The 18,147-nt window shown below is 35.4% G+C and overlaps 2 protein-coding genes across 4 annotated transcripts in view; one reads left to right on the forward strand and one right to left on the reverse strand.

Moving 5' to 3' along the window:
* The first annotated feature begins 310 nt into the window (after window positions 1-310).
* On the forward strand, window positions 311-5,574 carry LOC111383484 (heptahelical transmembrane protein 4-like). Of its 3 annotated transcripts, none has more exons than XM_023007594.1 (4): window positions 311-596; window positions 1,064-1,345; window positions 3,095-3,416; window positions 4,620-5,574. In XM_023007594.1, the coding sequence occupies exons 2-4, from the start codon at window positions 1,083-1,085 to the stop codon at window positions 5,271-5,273; spliced, it is 1,239 nt and encodes a 412-aa protein (XP_022863362.1). In that variant the 5' UTR covers window positions 311-596; window positions 1,064-1,082; the 3' UTR covers window positions 5,274-5,574. The 3 variants fall into 3 exon arrangements, with proteins under 3 accessions (XP_022863362.1, XP_022863361.1, XP_022863363.1); XM_023007593.1 differs by having other exon boundaries at window positions 1,080-1,345; XM_023007595.1 differs by lacking the exon at window positions 311-596 and adding an exon at window positions 704-926 and having other exon boundaries at window positions 1,080-1,345.
* An 8,284-nt stretch (window positions 5,575-13,858) lies between these two features.
* The window catches only part of LOC111383482 (ruvB-like 2), a 5,449-nt gene continuing 1,160 nt past the window's right edge, over window positions 13,859-18,147 (reverse strand). Inside the window, exon 2 of the mRNA XM_023007590.1 lies at window positions 13,859-14,764. Within this exon, the coding sequence (XP_022863358.1) occupies window positions 14,110-14,764 (655 nt within the window). The 3' untranslated portion in view covers window positions 13,859-14,109. The remainder of the gene's footprint in view (window positions 14,765-18,147) is intronic.

The following is an 18,147-nucleotide window of genomic DNA, read 5'->3' on the forward strand; positions in this document are numbered from 1 at the left end:
TTTTATGGAAGAATGTCTAATTGAAAATGAATTTAAGAAAAAATACATTTTGAAAACAATGAAGTCCGAACCAGGTTTAATTTAAACGATTTAATTTATAAATAGATAGATAATATTTGTTAGTTCATCGAAATCTTGGTTAAAATTGAAATTTTACCATTTTCAAAATAATTTATAAATTTTATGAAATGGAGGCTTAGATAAACAACGTTATGATTTTGAATATTTTTTAGATAGTACTGCTCGGAAAGAAGTAACTTAAAATAATAAAATTGAGAAGAAAAAAGGCTTCTTTGCATCCGGTTGATAGTTATTTGTGTCACAATCAATTCCACTTTCTTAGAACAAGAAGCTGGTGATTTTGAAGCAAAATCTCCAATAAAATATCACCTCAGCATCTTCGCATCTCTCCGTGGAATCTCTTTTCCTCTACTTGCACGACAGCTACACACACACATATATGGCGGCTAATTAATTTGGTTCTTGCCCACTTCTTGTTATACATGCTGGAAAGAGAAAAAAATATCATATAAATATAGTGATATAACGTCACATTTCTGGGTTGTGGATTGTGGGCTGTGCTTCATCCTGGTCAGGTACATTCGTGTTGTTAGTTGACATATGGAGGTGTGAAATAAATGTGGATTTGCACAAGAAATTATTAATTGGCTCAGTTTCTTGAGTGCCCATTTAGAAGCCATTTCTTGATAACGTAGTCATATAAATTGTGATTCTGTAGTCTGTGTGATGAAAAGAAAAAGAGTAATCAGGAGAATTTTGAAAAAATGAAATCTTTTAGTATATCAAATGAGGGCATCTGATGGCCCAATTTTAGTTGTCATTTCTTGAATAATTGATAATTATCCATTACTGTGATCCTGTGCTGTAATTGTGTTCAATAGTTGATCTATTGAAATAGGAAATGGGTAAGAATCGATGGAATTATGCGGGAATGAAATCATTTTTGTATATCAAATGAGGCCATTTGATGACTCAATTTAGTTTGCAATTCTTGATAGTTAATAATATAATTAAGATCCTGTGCTTAAATTGTGTCTTATAGTTGATTTGGTGAACAGAAAATGGTTGATAATGAGAGGAATTTTACGGAAAAGAAATCTCATTGTATATCAGATGTGGATCCGAGGTCGTGTTCTTCATCAAAGGAAGGGAAAGGGAAGCAATTGTGGAAGAAGGTGAGGTACCGGTTGGTGGAGTACCATTCATTGCCTGGATATTTGAAGGACAATGAGTATATTCTCCGTCATTATAGATCTGAATGGCCTTTGAAGCAAACCTTGCTCAGCATTTTCACAATTCACAATGAGACCCTCAATGTTTGGACGTAAGTATTTTTTGTTCCTTGCATCTGATTTTGCTTAGATTTTGTAAAATATAGCTTCTTAGCCTACGTATTATTGTGATTTTGGTTATTCGAGATGGGAACTTTTATTGCAGATCTTCGATTATATATATTTTTTTATGTGCTTTTGCACAAAATTTTTTTATTGAGGCTCATGGTTTGCACGATTAATATATAATTTAGGCCTTTGATTTGATGCTACAAACATGTTGGGTAGAACTCACGATTAAAACTGACTTGTATGGAAATGCGCCACAATGGGCCCATGATCCCGCAAGGCAGAGCTTCCAAGAGGGAAATGACATTCAGAAGTAATCCTTACAGATGGAAAGTGTAGATGAACACCGGAGAAGCTGTGACGTTGTTTGTCATCTAAAAAGAGGTTTCGTGGAAAAAAAATGGTCCAAGAGAAGGGCTAAAAGGCTGAATTTAAGGGCATTTTTGGCTGTGTTTAAAGAAAGCAAGCAGAGACTTTGAAAGAAAGTAAATTTTGTTAAGGAAAAGTTATTTTGAAGATTATATTTTGCAAGATAACTAACTTAAAAGTAAATTTGATTTATTTAAGCACAACCAAACATCATCTTCAAAGTTACTTTTTTATAACTTTTTGTTCGGATTACAGATGTTGACTTAACTGTGAGGTTGATGGTAGCATCTTGGATTTACCGCTACTAGAGAACTGTGGACACTAGGTGTAAAATGAGTATGTAATAAGGGCTCGTTTTTATAAACAAAAGGAATCTTTATAGATAGAATGCAGGATCTCCAAAAGGTTCATATTTGACAAGCCAAAGTAGCACTGCCTTTGGTATAAGATGTCAAACTGATGCCCAATTCATTTTAACTCTGGTAGAGAAAATAGCTAATACGGAGCTCAGGGAGTCATTACACTCTGGGATCTCTATCCTTCCCTTAGTCTCCCATTACATGAAGGTCTCATTTATGTGTTACATTAGGTACCTTGTACTACCAGCCCCAGGATTATGTATTTTGCCTGTTTACAGAGAAGAAGACGAGAACATAATTATGAAGCTATATTTCCCTGCTCCAATGTCACAAGTCGGTATTAAAGGCAAAAAGCATCTAGGTACATCAAAAGCCATCATGGAATGGAATAAAGATGTATGATCTCTTCAGCATAATTTGGTGGCTTTAAGTGAAGGAATTTGATCGGTGGGACTTGCCCAAGATGAAATGGTTGATGAGCATGTGACTACATCTATCGAGTTTCTACCAGTATTTTCCAACCAAATCCAATTTTCAAACACTATTTTTCCCCTTCTCTCGCCAAAAATGAAGTTCATAAAGCATTAAGCCAAGGGGACACATTCTAAAGTTCTACAATTTCTTCTTCTTCATTTTTTTTTTTTTTTTTTTTTTTTTTTTTTTTTTTTTTTTTTTTTTTATGTTTTATTTAGATTACATTTACAAGTTCAATCTAAAATTTTAGATTACATTTGCAAGTTCTAATTTTTCGTGAAAGTCATCTATAATTTTTTTTTTCTTTTGCGGATAAGTCATTTGTTGCCATACCCATAAAAATGGAATATGGCTTTGTTGATTTGAGTGGAGTTGATATTTATATGGCTTCTTTTGATGAATTCTGCTCTTTTTTTATGATAAAGATGCTGGTGGTGCAGCTGATTTCATTTTTTTTAGTTTACTTCTGTGATCTGTGGTGCGTAGGTATTCCATCCTACTTAACCAAGAATCGCAACTTTTCCTTTGCAGGCATTTATTAGGGTTCTTCTTGTTCCTTTGTTTGACCATTTACACTGCTATGAACTCTCCAAAAGTGATGGACCTTTCCACCCTACACTTGCCTGAGGTGCTGAAGAAAGCTGATTTCCATAAATTGCAGATGGAACTTAGAACTTGTCTCCCATCATTGCCAAACATGCCTAATTTGCACAGATTTCAGCGGGAGTTAAATATTTCATTGCCTTCAATGGATTATCTACCATCCTTATCTAATTGGTATATTGTGGAACTCCTCTCTAACTGCTTGCCCGAGCGTTTTACCAACAGCAATCACACTGATGTGTGTGTTCTGGTACTTTTTCCTTCCTTGTGCACATTATTCTTATGGCAGGGATTATGCCCAACTCCAATTACAAGAAAAGTATTAAGAAAAAAACGTCATTATAAAATCTCATTCATAACATAGGAGATACGTCCACTCACCACTGCAGATTTCAATGTGAGAAGAAAGAGAATTATAATATTCATCTCATGCCTCTCATATTATATATGTCACTATTAAAGTTCTCTCATAAACAATAATTTATATATTTTTAGGGCTATTAGTGCAACCTAATAGTCTTGTGACGTGAAAAAAAGACTGTATATCTGTATATTTGCTAGCAGTGCAGTGATAAACATCTGGTTGAACTTTAGTACTTGGTATGCCAGATCAATTTGTTAGTAGTTTTATTTCATTCTTTTTTCCAAATTCTATTGTCAATTGTAGCTGCCAATCTCTTCTTTCTCAACTGTCAAACAAGTTCTTTTTTTACATTTTTGAGCCCATCTATCTCAATTCTGTTTAAGCTGCAGATAATCCTTAATCTAATTTCTTGATCTGTTATAGTAACTATACTTTCCTTGGCAGAATGTTTATTATCGTTGGTCTTAGCTACTAAACCAGTTGTTTCAAACTGCTCGAGTTACATCAAAAGCGTGTCTTTTACGGGGAATTTAAGTCTCTTATTCTGTCTCCACAATTTAATTTCTTGACAAAGGACAAAACACACCCACACACACATTAAAAAATTAAAAAAAAATTAAAAAAAAAAAAGAAGAGGCAAAAAATCAATCAAGCGACTATTGAAGTTTATATTGTTGCATTTTTGTGGGCATTAAGAGCTTCAATCCACAGATTTTTGCCAAATGGTAGATGTGTTAAATTTTCTGTATACTGATGATAGACTAACATAATATGCATTATATATTTAATTATCATTTTGCATTGCATTTCTCTCTATTGAATTATTGAAAGCAATGCTCGTATAAGGAATTTGAGATTTTGATTCCATAGTTGTATTTTCTTTCAGACATAAATTTGAAGTCTCAATTTATTAATTTAAGATTCTGGTTCTATTTTGCTTCTACAATTGCTTAGTTTCATCAAATTCCGTGGATTGGTTTATCACGCTGAAACTTTTTCTTTTAACTTCTCTACAAAGTTACAAGCTATTTCTTCGATGGTGAAGTTATATCGCTTGCTAATCTATTTTGTGTTGTTTAATGTTTGCAGCATAGCATGAAGGATGATGTTGCAAGCTTAATATCACCAGTTATGGTGAGGCCAATTACACGATGGCCGTTCTTTGCCTTCTTGGGGGGAGCCATGTTTTGCTTGTTAGCAAGCAGTACGTGCCACTTGCTTTCTTGTCATTCCGAGCGCTTATCTTACATTATGCTGAGGGTTGACTATGCTGGGATTGCTGCACTAATTACAACTTCCTTTTATCCTCTTGTCTACTATTCTTTCATGTGCTATCCAATCTTCTGCAATCTCTACATTGGGTTCATTACTCTTCTTGGAATCGGGACGATTTTGGTTTCACTTCTTCCAGTTTTCCAAACGCCCGAATATCGTGGGATTCGAGCATCTCTCTTCTCTGGGATGGGTGTATCTGGTGTAGCGCCTATTCTGCACAAGCTCGTCTTATTTTGGCACCAACCAGAGGCAATCCACACAACAGGGTACGAAATTTTGATGGGGGTGTTCTACGGTATTGGAGCATTAGTTTATGCCATGAGAGTTCCCGAGAGGTGGATGCCCGGAAAATTTGATATTGCAGGGCACAGTCACCAACTTTTTCATGTATTTGTGGTGGCTGGAGCTTACACGCATTACCGTGCAGGACTCATTTATCTGAGATGGCGAGAGGTGCATGGATGTTGAGATTTTACGAGAGAAGTTTTTTGTTGTAATGTGGTATGGATAGTCCATTTAGGTTGATTACATATATGCAACGTGAAAGACTTGCCGCTATTTGTTGTCTCGTAAACTTTTGTCATGCCATGTTTGGTGAGGTACTCTATAGTATTAGATAGTACTGAAGAAGAAAATAAGGTAAAAGTTTATCTATTGTGTTGTCCTGTCTGCACACCAAAATTTTCTTAGTGAATAGTTAGATTGCTTGATGTGTAGATGTAATGTCAAGAAGGGAACATTCTCTTGTTAAATGATGAAATTTGTGCTATCACTGTCAAACACACACACACACACACACACACACACACACATATAGAACACCCTTTGTGGGCTTGATAAAACTTTTCAATACTGTTGTGGTAAGATAACATTAATATTCTCTTGCAACATCAATAGTAAGAAAATTTTTTATTCTGCCCACAGAGGGCAGGAGTTCAATTTCATTCCAAGAAGTGAAATTGATTTACGAAGGCAAAAATCACAAATAGAAGATTGTTAATTAATTCAATTAAGACTAGAATAACAACGTAAATAGTTTAGTTTGTACGATAAGGATGCTCTGTTGGTTTGCCCATGCACCCATGTATATACATCCTTCTGTCTATTCACACAACTAGAAGTGTAAAATGGACTGACTCGGCTTTGTCAACATTGATAGAGCCTCAAGTCGGTCAGCAAGTTTTGCGAGTCAAGCCTGTTGAAAAATAATAGCAAATAATAGTGTTATCGTAATTTATATTTGGACAGAGTAACGACGTTTGGATGGTTTTGAATGGTCGAGGCAAGAGCTCGACTCTTTCTCCTTAAAACGATAATGTCCCACACTAGTACTAACGGTATTGCAGTACTCATTTCCCAAGATACAATGACCTCGTCTTGTAATAGTAGTACTCAAAATTACAAGACCCGACGAACCCGTAAAGTTTAGATCTCCCCCACACACACTAGATGACTGAAATGCACGAAAACTAATTTGCGAGGACCGAATTATAAAACAGAAATTATGCAATGACAAAGAGATAATTTCGGGAGAGTAGAAAATCAATTCTGATTTTTGGAATGAATAAAAATCGGGGTATGGGGGCCTATTTATAGATGTTGAAAGGTTGTGTCCCAACAGACACAACTGTCGAAAAGTTGTGTCCAAAAGATACAAACTGTTTGGACAGTCAACCGCCACTTTGGACAGTCAACCGCGACTTTGAAAGTCAACCGGCTAAATTCTAGAAGTACCGTACCACGAGTCACACACAGAAAATTCGGGGAAGGAAAAAAAATTAATAACATAAAATATATTATTATTATTATAATAATAAAATAATATAATTAAATGTTATTTTACCAAAAAATATACCAAGCCCAAGACCGTGTCGTGCCGGTCGGTCGGACGGACGGCGGCGACAGCGCGCGCACGTGGGCTTTGGTTTAACCTACTAGCATGTATGTTCTCTCCCCCTCAAAGATTATTGGTACCCCTTGGGGCCCAAACCCAAATCCCAAACTTGAGCTATATAAGGTAATTTATATTCTTCTAGTTTTCCTATGTGGGATTGGTATTTTCCAATTTCCCACAAATTTTATTTCAACATCAAGTGGGTATCTTTTGGCCTTAATTTCTCATTCACCCTAAATTGGTTTTGAGAAAATAAATATACCATATTAATCTACTCATGGAGTAGAACACATTCAGCCAAAGAAATCTTATTTCCGATTAACGGGACCCACTAAATTAATTGGTCAAAAGTTGGTCAAACCAACTAATTAAAACCAATTTTTCCAACAATCCCCCACATGAATGGAAATTAATGCAGTAGACTATGCAAACCCTATAGAGAGATCAGGCGGAATGTTATCGCATCTGGATAGGTACCTTATGGGTTTGAACCTTCCGTAGTAGAATAATATCGAATTTACTTGGCTAATCAGTGAACGCGGTGTCTTGAACTGTCAGCCATTTTTGTAAATCAAGACAATAGTATCAACACAATAACCTTCCTAACATTTTCGAGTTCTCATTGTTGTGTTCATTTTAGCCCTGAACAACTCTTGGATTTCATAAGTGCTTTAGAGAATTCAAGCCTTTGAAACATTCTCATAGAAGCGGCCACACTTCACACTTGTATAGGTGATCTCCTATTAAGAGTACCTGCTGTACTCCACTTAGGTAGTCCAAGATATAGGAATCATTAAAAGTATAACTTAACCTGAAACTTTCTGTAGATAGCACTTCCTTATCATAGGAATGGGTAGGAGTTAACTCCGAAGTGCTTATTGAATCTTCATAACTTAGTTGTCCCATTGAACCAAGATTTTGGGATCTCCAGTCAGCAAGGTTGGGTTACCATTACAAAGATTCTTATGTAGTAGGTTTTAAGCCCATTCCCCTTGATAGGTAGTATACTTGATCTCTTGGTAAGCCTTTGGTAAGCGGATCTGCCAGATTTTCTCTAGACTTTACATAATCTATGGAAATAATACCATTTGAGATCAACTGCTTAACTGTATTATGTCTTCAACGTATATGTCGAGACTTATCATTATACATACTACTTTGTGCACTACCGATAGCCGACTGACTATCACAATGTATACTAATTGCAGGCATAGGCTTAGGCCAACATGGAATATCCTCTAAAAAATTTCGAAGCCATTCTGTTTCCTCTCCAGCTTTATCTAAAGCTATGAATTCAGATTCCATTGTGGATCGAGCTATACATGTTTGTTTAGAGGATTTCCAAGATACAGCCGTACCACCAATGGTAAAAATATACCCACTAGTGGATTTTGAGTCTTTTGTATCTGATATTCAATTAGCATCACTGTATCCTTCTAATACAGCTGAATATCTCGTATAATGTAATCCAACATTTGAGGTGTATCGTAGATATCTTAGAACCCTTACCAGTGCTTTCCAATGGTCATTATTTGGGTTACTTGTATATCTACTAAGTTTGTTTACTGCATATGTAATATCCGGACGAGTGCAGTTTGTAATATACATTAGACTGCCTATTATCCGAGTGTATTCTAATTGAGATACGGGTTCGCCTTTATGTTTGGCCAAATGTAGACTTAAATCTACTAGTGTTTTAACTGGACTTTCATCATACATATTAAACTTTTTAAGTACAGTCTCAATATAGTGAGATTGAGACATTACAAGTCCCTCAGATGTTTTAAGAATTTTAATTCCTAATATTACATCTGCAATACCCATATCTTTCATGTCAAAATGTTTTGTCAACATTTTCTTGGTATTTGTTATCATATCATAACTACTACCCACAATTAGCATGTCATCAACGTATAGACATACAATTACATATGCATTAGGTGTGGTTTTAATATAGACACATTTATCACATTCGTTAATCTTAAAACCATTTGACAACATAGTTTTGTCTAATTTTGCATGCCATTGTTTTGGCGCTTGTTTTAGTCCATATAATGATTTAACGAGTCTACACACCTTTTTCTCCTGTCCAGGAGCGATGAACCCTTCGGGTTGTTCCATGTAAATTTCTTCTTCTAGCTTACCATTTAAGAAAGCTGTTTTGACGTCCATCTGATGGATTTCCAAATTATGCAATACTGCGATTGCAATTAGTACTCTAATTGATGTTATCCTTGTCACAAGTGAGTATGTATCGAAAAAATCAAGGCCTTCCCTTTGTTTGAATCCTTTAGCTACCAATCTGGCCTTGTATTTATCAACTGATCCATTAGTCTTTAATTTTCTTTTGAAAATCCATTTACAACCTAATGGTTTATTACCAGGTGGAAGATCTACCAATTCCCAGGTATGATTCTGCATAATAGAATCAATTTCACTATTGATAACCTCTTTCCAAAATGGAGTTTCTGGATTAGACATTGCTTCACTGAATGTCCTGGGCTCATTTTCTAACATATAAGTTAAAAAATCTGGACCAAAAGATGTAGATGTTTTGGTTCTTTTGCTGCGTCTTGGTTCTTCATCACTTTGAGAATTACTAATCGCAGAATCATAAGTTCGTTTTTGCGGGCTTATTTCTTTCCTATCTTTATAAGGAAACTTGTCTTCAAAAAATACAGTATTCCTAGATTCAATTATAGTATTTTCATGTATATCCGAAATGTCAGACTTATGTACGAGGAACCGATAAGCACTACTGTTATTAGCATATCCAATGAATATGCAATCGATAGTTTTAGGCCCTATTTTAATTTGTTTAGGCTTTGGTATTTGTACCTTAGCCAAACACCCCCACACTTTTAAGTATTTGTACGAAGGTTTATGACCTTTCCATACCTCATAAGGAGTTTCGTTCCTACCTTTGTGTGGTACTTTATTTAGAATGTGGTTAGCTGAGAGAATTGCTTCCCCCCACAAATTCTGTGGTAAACCAGAACTAACCAACATAGCGTTCATCATCTCTTTTAGAGTGCGATTTTTGCGTTCTGCAATACCGTTTGATTGAGGTGAATACGGAGCTGTAGTTTGATGAATAATCTCAGGATCTGAACAAAATTCATCAAATGGTGCTCCATATTCCCCACCTCTATCACTACGAATAACTTTTATTCGTTTGCTTAGTTGATTCTCAACCTCATTCTTGTACTGTTTAAATACTTCTAAAGTCTCGTCTTTACTCCTTAACAAAAAGACATAACAATACCTTGCGCAATCATTTATAAAAATAATAAAATACTTTTTACCTCCTCTAGTTTGCACAAACTTTAAATCACAAATATCACTGTGAATTAATTCTAGAGGATTCGAGTTCCTTTCAACTGAATGAAACGGTGTTTTTGCTAATTTAGCCTCTACACATGTTTCGCATCGATGATTTTGATCAAAGGACATTGAAGGTAATAAATCTAAACTTACTAATCTTCGTAATGTATTAACATTTACATGTCCTAACCTATCGTGCCATAAGTTAGAATACTCAATCAAGTAAGTAGAAGATTTATTTTTATTAATATCAAAATCACGGAGTCCAGGCATTACATTCAATTTGAATAGCCCATTGGCTAAGTACCCTTTGCCTACAAACATTCCATTTTTGGTGAGTACAACTTGTCAGATTCAAATACCAGCCTAAACCCATTCTTGCTTAAAAGAGCTCCGGATACCAAGTTTTTGCGAATATCGGGAACATGCAGCACATCGATGAGTGTTACTTCTTTCCCTGATGTCATTTTTAGCACTACTTTACCTAGACCAATAACTTTTGATGTTGCTGAGTTGCCCATGAAGAGTTGTCGTCCATTGATAGGAGTGTAAGATGAAAACATCTCCTTATCTGCACAAACGTGACGAGTAGCGCCAGTATCAATGAATCATTCTCTCGGATTATCCACCATGTTTGCTTCAAATACAACAGCCGAGAGCATTAGTTCAGACACTGCGTTAGACAGCCTATCTTCTTCAATCAAGTGCACTTGGTCCTTTTTGTTTTGCTTTTTCTACCGGCAGTCCTTTGCAATATGACCAGGCTTACCGCAGTTATAGCAATCTCCTTTGAATTTCTTGGCCTTGCTCTTTTGCTTGCTATTATTCGGGTGCTTCTTTTTCTTGCTAGTATTTGGCTCCACCAAATTGACTTTAACCTCTAGTTGCTGCTTTCCAGACTTCTTTTCAGCATTTCGATTGTCTTCCTCAATTCTTAATCTAACAATCAAATCTTCAAGTCCCATTTCCTTGCGTTTATGTTTCAGGTAGTTCTTGAAATCTTTCCACATTGGTGGTAATTTTTCGATAATTGCAGCTACCTGAAATGGTTCACAGAGCTTCATGCCTTCTGCATGTATATCGTGCAAGATAAGTTGTATCTCTTGGACTTGAGTCATTAATGTTTTAGAATCTACCATTTTGAAGTCCAGGAATTTACCTACAACGAATTTCTTCAATCCGGCATCTTCTATTTTGTACTTCTTTTCCAATGACTCCCATAGTAATTTAGCCGTTTTGACGGAACAGTATACGTTGTATAGCGTGTTGTCAAGGCAATTGAGGATGTAATTTCTGCAAAAGAAGTCACTATAACTCCAAGCATCAAATGCTGCTCGTTTTTGAGAATCTGTTTCCTTCTCCTCAACAGTTGGAGCATCCTCTTTCAAGATTTTGACCAGATTCAGAGTCGTGAGATAGAACAACATTTTCTGTTGCCATCTCTTAAAATCCACTCTCGTGAATTTTTTCGGTTTCTCCCCGTGAGCATTGTTAGGGGGTACGACAGACGTACTAGGGGGTACAACAGACGTACTATTACTTGCCATTATCATTTTAAGATTGTTGAAAAATAATAGCAAATATTAGTGTTACTGTAATTTATATTTGGGCAGAGTAACGACATTTGGATGGTTTTGAATGGTTGAGGCAAGAGTTCGACTCTTTCTCCTTAAAACGATAATGCCCCGCACTGGTACTAACGGTATTGCAGCACTCGTTTCCCAAGATACAAGGACCTCGTCTTATAATAGTAGTACTCCAAATTACAAGACCCGACGAACCCGTAAAGTTTAGATCTCTCCACACACTACATGACTGAAATGCACGAAAACTAATTTTCGAGGATTGAATTATAAAACAGAAATTATGCAAGGACAAAGGGATAACTTCGGGAGAGTAGAAAATCAATTCTGATTTTTGGAATGAATAAAAATCGGGGTATGGGGGCCTATTTATAGATGTTGAAAGGTTGTGTCCCAACAGACACAACTGTCGAAAAATTGTGTCCAAAAGACACAAACTGTTTGGACAGTCAACCGTCACTTTGGACAGTCAACCGCCACTTTGACAGTCAACCGGCTAAATTCTAGAAGTACCGTACCACGTGTCACACACAGAAAATTCGGGGAAGGAAAAAAATTAATAACATAAAATATATTATTATTATTATAATAATAATAAAATAATATAATTAAATGTTATTTGACCAAAAAAATACCAAGCCCACGACCCGTGACCGTGCCGTGCCAGCTGGTCGGACGGGCGGCGCGCACGTGGGCTTTGGCTTAACCTACTAGCATGTAGGTTCTCTCCCCCTCAAAGACTATTGGTACCCCTTGGGACCCAAACCCAAGTCCCAAACTTGAGCTATATAAGGTGGTTTATATTCTTCTAGTTTTCCTATGTGGGATTGGTATTTTCCAATTTTACACATATTTTATTTCAACATCAAGTGAGCATCTTTTGGTCTTAATTTCTCATTCACCCTAAATTGGTTTTGAGAAAATAAATATATCATATTAATCTACTCATGGAGTGATTAACAGGACCCACTAAATTAATTGGTCAAAAGTTGGTCAAACCAACTAATTAAAACCAATTTTTCCAACAAAGCCGACCTGGTTCCATTTTGGGCAGAGTAGATAATTTCCAATTCTTTTGTTGTTTAGTTGAGTCGAGTCGAGTTGAGTCGAGTCGAGTCGAGGTGCAGAATGTGTAGATTACTAACTTCAAACAGAGAACCCATAAAATTTACTCGGCCTCACGACGGGCCAACATTGCAGCCCGTACCAACGGTATTTTGGCCCAAAAATAGCCCATTTTGGGGTCAACAGCACATTTTTGTAGAAAATGCCAGTAGCAAGTGATCGCCAATGGGATTCTTACACGGGGATGCCTGTGATCCGCTGAGGATGAGCACATAATTCTTTTATAAATTGATTATTTTTAGTTGGGAAGTACTACATATACATAATTGTCTATATAATAGTATCCATAATTACACGTAACACTGGATCTAACATTTAATTCAAATCTCACACTTGAACATCAACAATCGTATGATTGCTACATCACATTATGGACACCATTAATTCATTATGTGCAATAATTATGTACAAGTAGAATTTTCCAACATTTAAGTAATAATAAAATTCTTATATTTTGACCTTAATTTGCGAGTGCACGAACTTAAAAAAAAAAAAAAGAAAAAAAATGAAGAAATCTTATCGTCTTATAGACTCCAAATTTTTAAGTAAAAAAAAAAAAAGGGAAGAAGAGAGAGAGAGAGAGACTTGTAATATAAGGCAAAGATTGACCTCTGCTGAAAGGTCGATTCAGTCGGACCAACATAGAGTCCAATTACATTACATTGTTGAAATTCATGTTGCACATTTGAAAGAGGTTGACCAACTTACTTTTCTCATGTACGTGATAAACAACTTCTAAAATATATTATATTGTTTGTTTAGTGATGCTTTTATATATGTATGAGTTATGAATCTCATAAAATATATAATTGGCAAGTAACAAGTTTTTATTAATCTTACGAAACAAGTGAATAGAAAGTAAGTTTGACCATTATTATTTCAATTTTGTCAAACATTTTCTAACTAATATTTAAGTTGGACATAGTAACAAACTATCACGTTCAAAAATAGATAGAAATAAGTGACAGATAAGTTAATTAATGTGTTGAAATATGTGCATAAAAATTTGATAACTTCCATGAAGAGAAAAAAAAAATATCAACATATTTTATTTTGTAGTACGAGAAATAATCTACGACTTCAAAACATTAGTTGAAAGATCCTTTCCTTCGGACAAATCTGGAAAATTATACTTCAGAAACAGTCAATACTTTAATTAGAAGAGTAAGAACGATCTTCCTCAAACCTACATTTCACGCTAGAAGGAACTACAGATGACAGAAAATCCTCATCCCAGTCGAATGCAACAATTTCAAAAATTTAAATTAACACCTTTTGTACACATCTTATGTGACCAATACGCTTCAGGATGTAAAGTAGAATGCATAGGAACAAGATCATAGTAATATTATACTCTAATTCGTGTCCGGGAAAATCTTTAAGAAACCATGGCATTGGCTTCATCTTCAACCTCCTCACCCACTGATACGTCACTGAACATATACTGGCTTTGATATTCCATCAAGTACTGTGTCGACCTCTTCACATCATAAAACAATTGGTACACTCGACTGATGTCTTCCATTTCCACAATCTTTCCCTTCCGTTTTTGGCAAGCCAATGCAGCAGATGTTATGAGGTGTATAGCATAACGTAAAGATGTGTCTATCCCAATCTTTGTCAGCAAAACTTTTGCATCTTCAGACATTTCTACGTCTTCCTCTTGGCTTCTTATGTCTAAAATTTTGCGAATTTCTTCTTCCGTGTAAGGTTGTGTGGAGATGATTAGTAAGCGATCAAGGAAATCAATTGGAATACCATGTGGGGATTTGTAGTTTGTGCCTCGAATTGTTGTAATTCCTCTGTTGGTGGCAACAACCAATATAGGTGCCATATCGTTTTCCAATGCTCGGTTGAGAAAAGAAAAGCACTCTATGTCAAGCATGTGAACTTCATCAATGAAAAGGACGCCTGGCACAATTTCTGCTTTCCCTTCTTCCCTCCACTCGGCAACCTTTGTGTCAATTTGTTCCCTAACTTCTGCACGAATTTCACCAGTATCGCCAGTAAAGAGAGCAAGAAATCCTTGGGTTCTGAAATTCAGACAAGAGACTTGATAAATAAAATTTCTTGTACAGTGTAGTAATTGTGGATACAACATAGTTCGAACAATAATATGTTGAATCTCTACCATCCAAGAAAATTTTCATGTACTCTGATACTACAGTTTAGGTTTCAGGCATTAGAAAGTTGAATAATGACAAAATACTGGCGTTTAATGTTAAAGAGATAAAAATACTGGTATGAAAGAAGCATAACCAAGGAAAACTGCCAAAACAAACTAGCTGACCCATCAACAGCATATGGATTCAATATGAACTTTGCCAAACAAAAGAAGTTCCCAACGTTAAATAATACAAAACACTAAAAATCAGCCAAACCATACACATAAATCGTAATAAAAAAACAACTAACATAAAAGAGTACCACGCCATGCTTCAACCTCCTTCCTAGTATCCGACAGTTCAGAAATACATAAAACCTTGAGGTGTAGCAACACAAAGTGGGGAATGATGTCCATCTCACAATCAGAAGAAATAAAAGCCACTTATATACAATATACTCAAAATTACGGGCTGGTGACTTTGTCCATTTTCAAAAACCTAAACAAAGTTATTATATTTCTTTCAAGTTTTTCATCAAATGAAATAATGTAATTTATCAGGGAACTTATTTGTTTCAGCTTGATAATTTTGAATCTTTTTGTTGCATGCAATAACAACAATGGTACAAATATTATGGGATTTTCAACATATTAATTGATGGAACTGTTGAAAATTTGTTCAGCATATCCTAGTAAACTATCAGCTGGCCACTGCATAAGAACTGGGTATGTACGTCTGTGGCTATATAGGACAAGCTAATGGTGGAATTGAAAGTCAAAGGGGGGCGCTTAATGCAAAACAGATTATATTTCTATTTGTTATTCCAAAAACAAAATGACAGAACCAAAGACATGCAAGCCATAGACTTAAAGAATGAGACAGTGTTCAACGCATAAATTTCACACCATAGCACTCGTTAATCCATTGTGTTTTCCCCCAATAGAGCCAAGGTCATGTGTTTTGCATCTTATGCACCAGATAAATGATAAAAAAAAAACAGAGAATATAAGAATGGAAGGAAATAAATAAGCCTTGGTATGCTCACGGGTGCCAAAGTACGGATGTATTCTGTACTTAGTTGTGCAAATGGCTGCTGATTGTTTTGAAATGTAAGGGAAGCAAACAATATGAATGGCTAAGGTGTCCAACGTTAAATCATTATTGTATTTATGTCGTTGAAGCATGCACAAAAGGTTGCAAGTTTCTTGCTGTCATAGCAGGTAGTTTCCTGACAAATTACATAATTCCAGATGGATAAATCTCCAACAATGTCAAGAAAAATAATATCTTATTATTATTGGGAAAACAAGAAAAAGAAACTATCCTACTACAGATACTGTAAACATATCCTCTTTATAATTTTTTTTCTTTTTTATTTTCCCGGTATACAGAATGTCATTTTTAATTTAATAAAATGGTAGTTTAGGATGTGAAATGAGTACAATTGATCATTGACTATTATATAATTACAAAAAATAGATGAATTACAAATTAACTCGTGGGAATGCCATAGATGTTCTATTCTTCTATCCCTTCCTGTTTCTTCCCTCCCTCGTCATATCTACCCTATCAAATTAAATCCAAAGGGCCAAGTTTAGGGTCAAGGAAACCCTACTCTTCCAAGTTGACAGGGTCAAGTTGTAGTCAACTAGGAGTGCCATAAATGTTTATTCTTTCTCCCCTTTTCTTCTTCTCCTCTCCTTTTGGTCCTTCTCTGCATTCAGGCACAAAAACTCATAAGTCATACTCAAGAAATTCATTCCTCTTGTTCACTCTGCTACTTAAATGACCCCAATCCCTGGACTACTCTCATATATGCTTCTCTTTTTTCATTTTCAATTTCCTCAAAAGACAAACAATGTGAATGGAACTCTGTAAAAATCAAGCGCTGACCAAGAACTTTATGCAGAGTGTGAACAAAGGCTGAAAATGAGAATTTTACTGCATTTATTTTTGACCAATGAAGTGAAAACCCCTTCAAGGAAATTCTGAAAGAAGACCTTTTGACCAATGAAGTGAAAACCCCTTCAAGGAAATTCTGAAAGAAGACCTTTTAATTTTCTCTGGCTTAGGAAAATTCCTATAACAGTAATTATAAGCTACCAAATTTTCACATTAATTTTGGAAATTGCTACTCAGCGTGCAGGTCAAATATAAATGTAACAAAAAAGACCTAAAGACAATCCTATCCAAACAATAAAAAAGGCTACAATGGAAATGAAGTCTCCTCAGTTAAATTGCCAAATGCCAGTGCTTGAAAATTTTGAGGGGTATTATGCCACTTTAAGTTCACAAATTGCCCAGTTTTCAAGTTTCAAAATAGACATGAGGTCCCGAATACATCACTCTATAAAAATAAAAATTCATGGTCAGATGATCATTAAGACCTTAATCATCTCAAGCATGTGCAAACATGATCTGATTATTGCCACAAGTTAAATATTCATAACATATGCGAAATTGAGGAAAAAAAGGTGGGATGGGAATAACTAACTGGTGCAGTGATGAAAGAACTCTGTAATGATACAGAATAAAAGTTAGATGAAACCGTTTTAAAGGGATCTAATTATCTATGAAACCTAACAAATCAGTATATTATTAGAGCTTAAAATTATAAACTTGCAACCTCCCATGAATATCACCAAAACCTTTAGCATTAGAAGTAACAAAATTGCAATTACACAATCCCATACAGCATATAATAGAAAAGAACCAATCTTTCAAAACATTAGGATAAGAAATTCAAACTGTTCAGCACAATTGCTTCTTGTATCAATGTAGCAGCCACAGAAAATTAAAATTAGCTGAAGATTGATTACACAGAGTAACTTACCCTAGCAAGAAACAAATATGGAAGTGCATTAACAGTCAGATTAGTGAAAAAGTACATCAGCCGATTGAGTTCATTCCCTTTTGAACAGTAATTTTATCTTTTTGTTGGAGAAGAAAGACTCGACAGGGTCAAGTCCACGCCAATATAATTTCAGAATACCATATAGAAAATGAAACAACCACACAACCAAACCCTTCAAAACATCTGGATAACAATGTAGCAACCACAAAGCATTAAAATTAGCAGTAGATTGATTGGATGGAGTAAGAGCACCTCCAATGCTAATGTTGATTGCACTAAAAAGGTTGTCACATAAGCTAAAAGACAATGTCAACAAAAATTACTCTCCAATGCAACATTTGGAGGACTATGTCCAGCTTATACTGCAAGAAAAAATAGACATTGTCATGGAGACCAACTAGAGGTAGAGGCTCTTCTAGACGGAATTTTTTTATCTTTTCTCTCTTCTGTTTATTAT

The sequence above is a fragment of the Olea europaea genome, unplaced genomic scaffold, assembly GCF_002742605.1.
Source record: "Olea europaea var. sylvestris unplaced genomic scaffold, O_europaea_v1 scaffold2701, whole genome shotgun sequence".
NCBI classification, from domain to species: domain Eukaryota; kingdom Viridiplantae; phylum Streptophyta; class Magnoliopsida; order Lamiales; family Oleaceae; genus Olea; species Olea europaea.

What these genes read in the sequence shown, in the direction of transcription:
- LOC111383484 (XM_023007594.1), top strand. Translation starts at nt 1,083, where the DNA reads ATGGTTGATAATGAGAGGAATTTTACGGAAAAGAAATCTCATTGTATA. An exon ending in GAGACCCTCAATGTTTGGAC is followed by an intron (nt 1,346 to 3,094) that starts GTAAGTATTTTT and finishes TTTCCTTTGCAG; the next exon opens with GCATTTATTAGGGTTCTTCT. An exon ending in ACACTGATGTGTGTGTTCTG is followed by an intron (nt 3,417 to 4,619) that starts GTACTTTTTCCT and finishes TAATGTTTGCAG; the next exon opens with CATAGCATGAAGGATGATGT.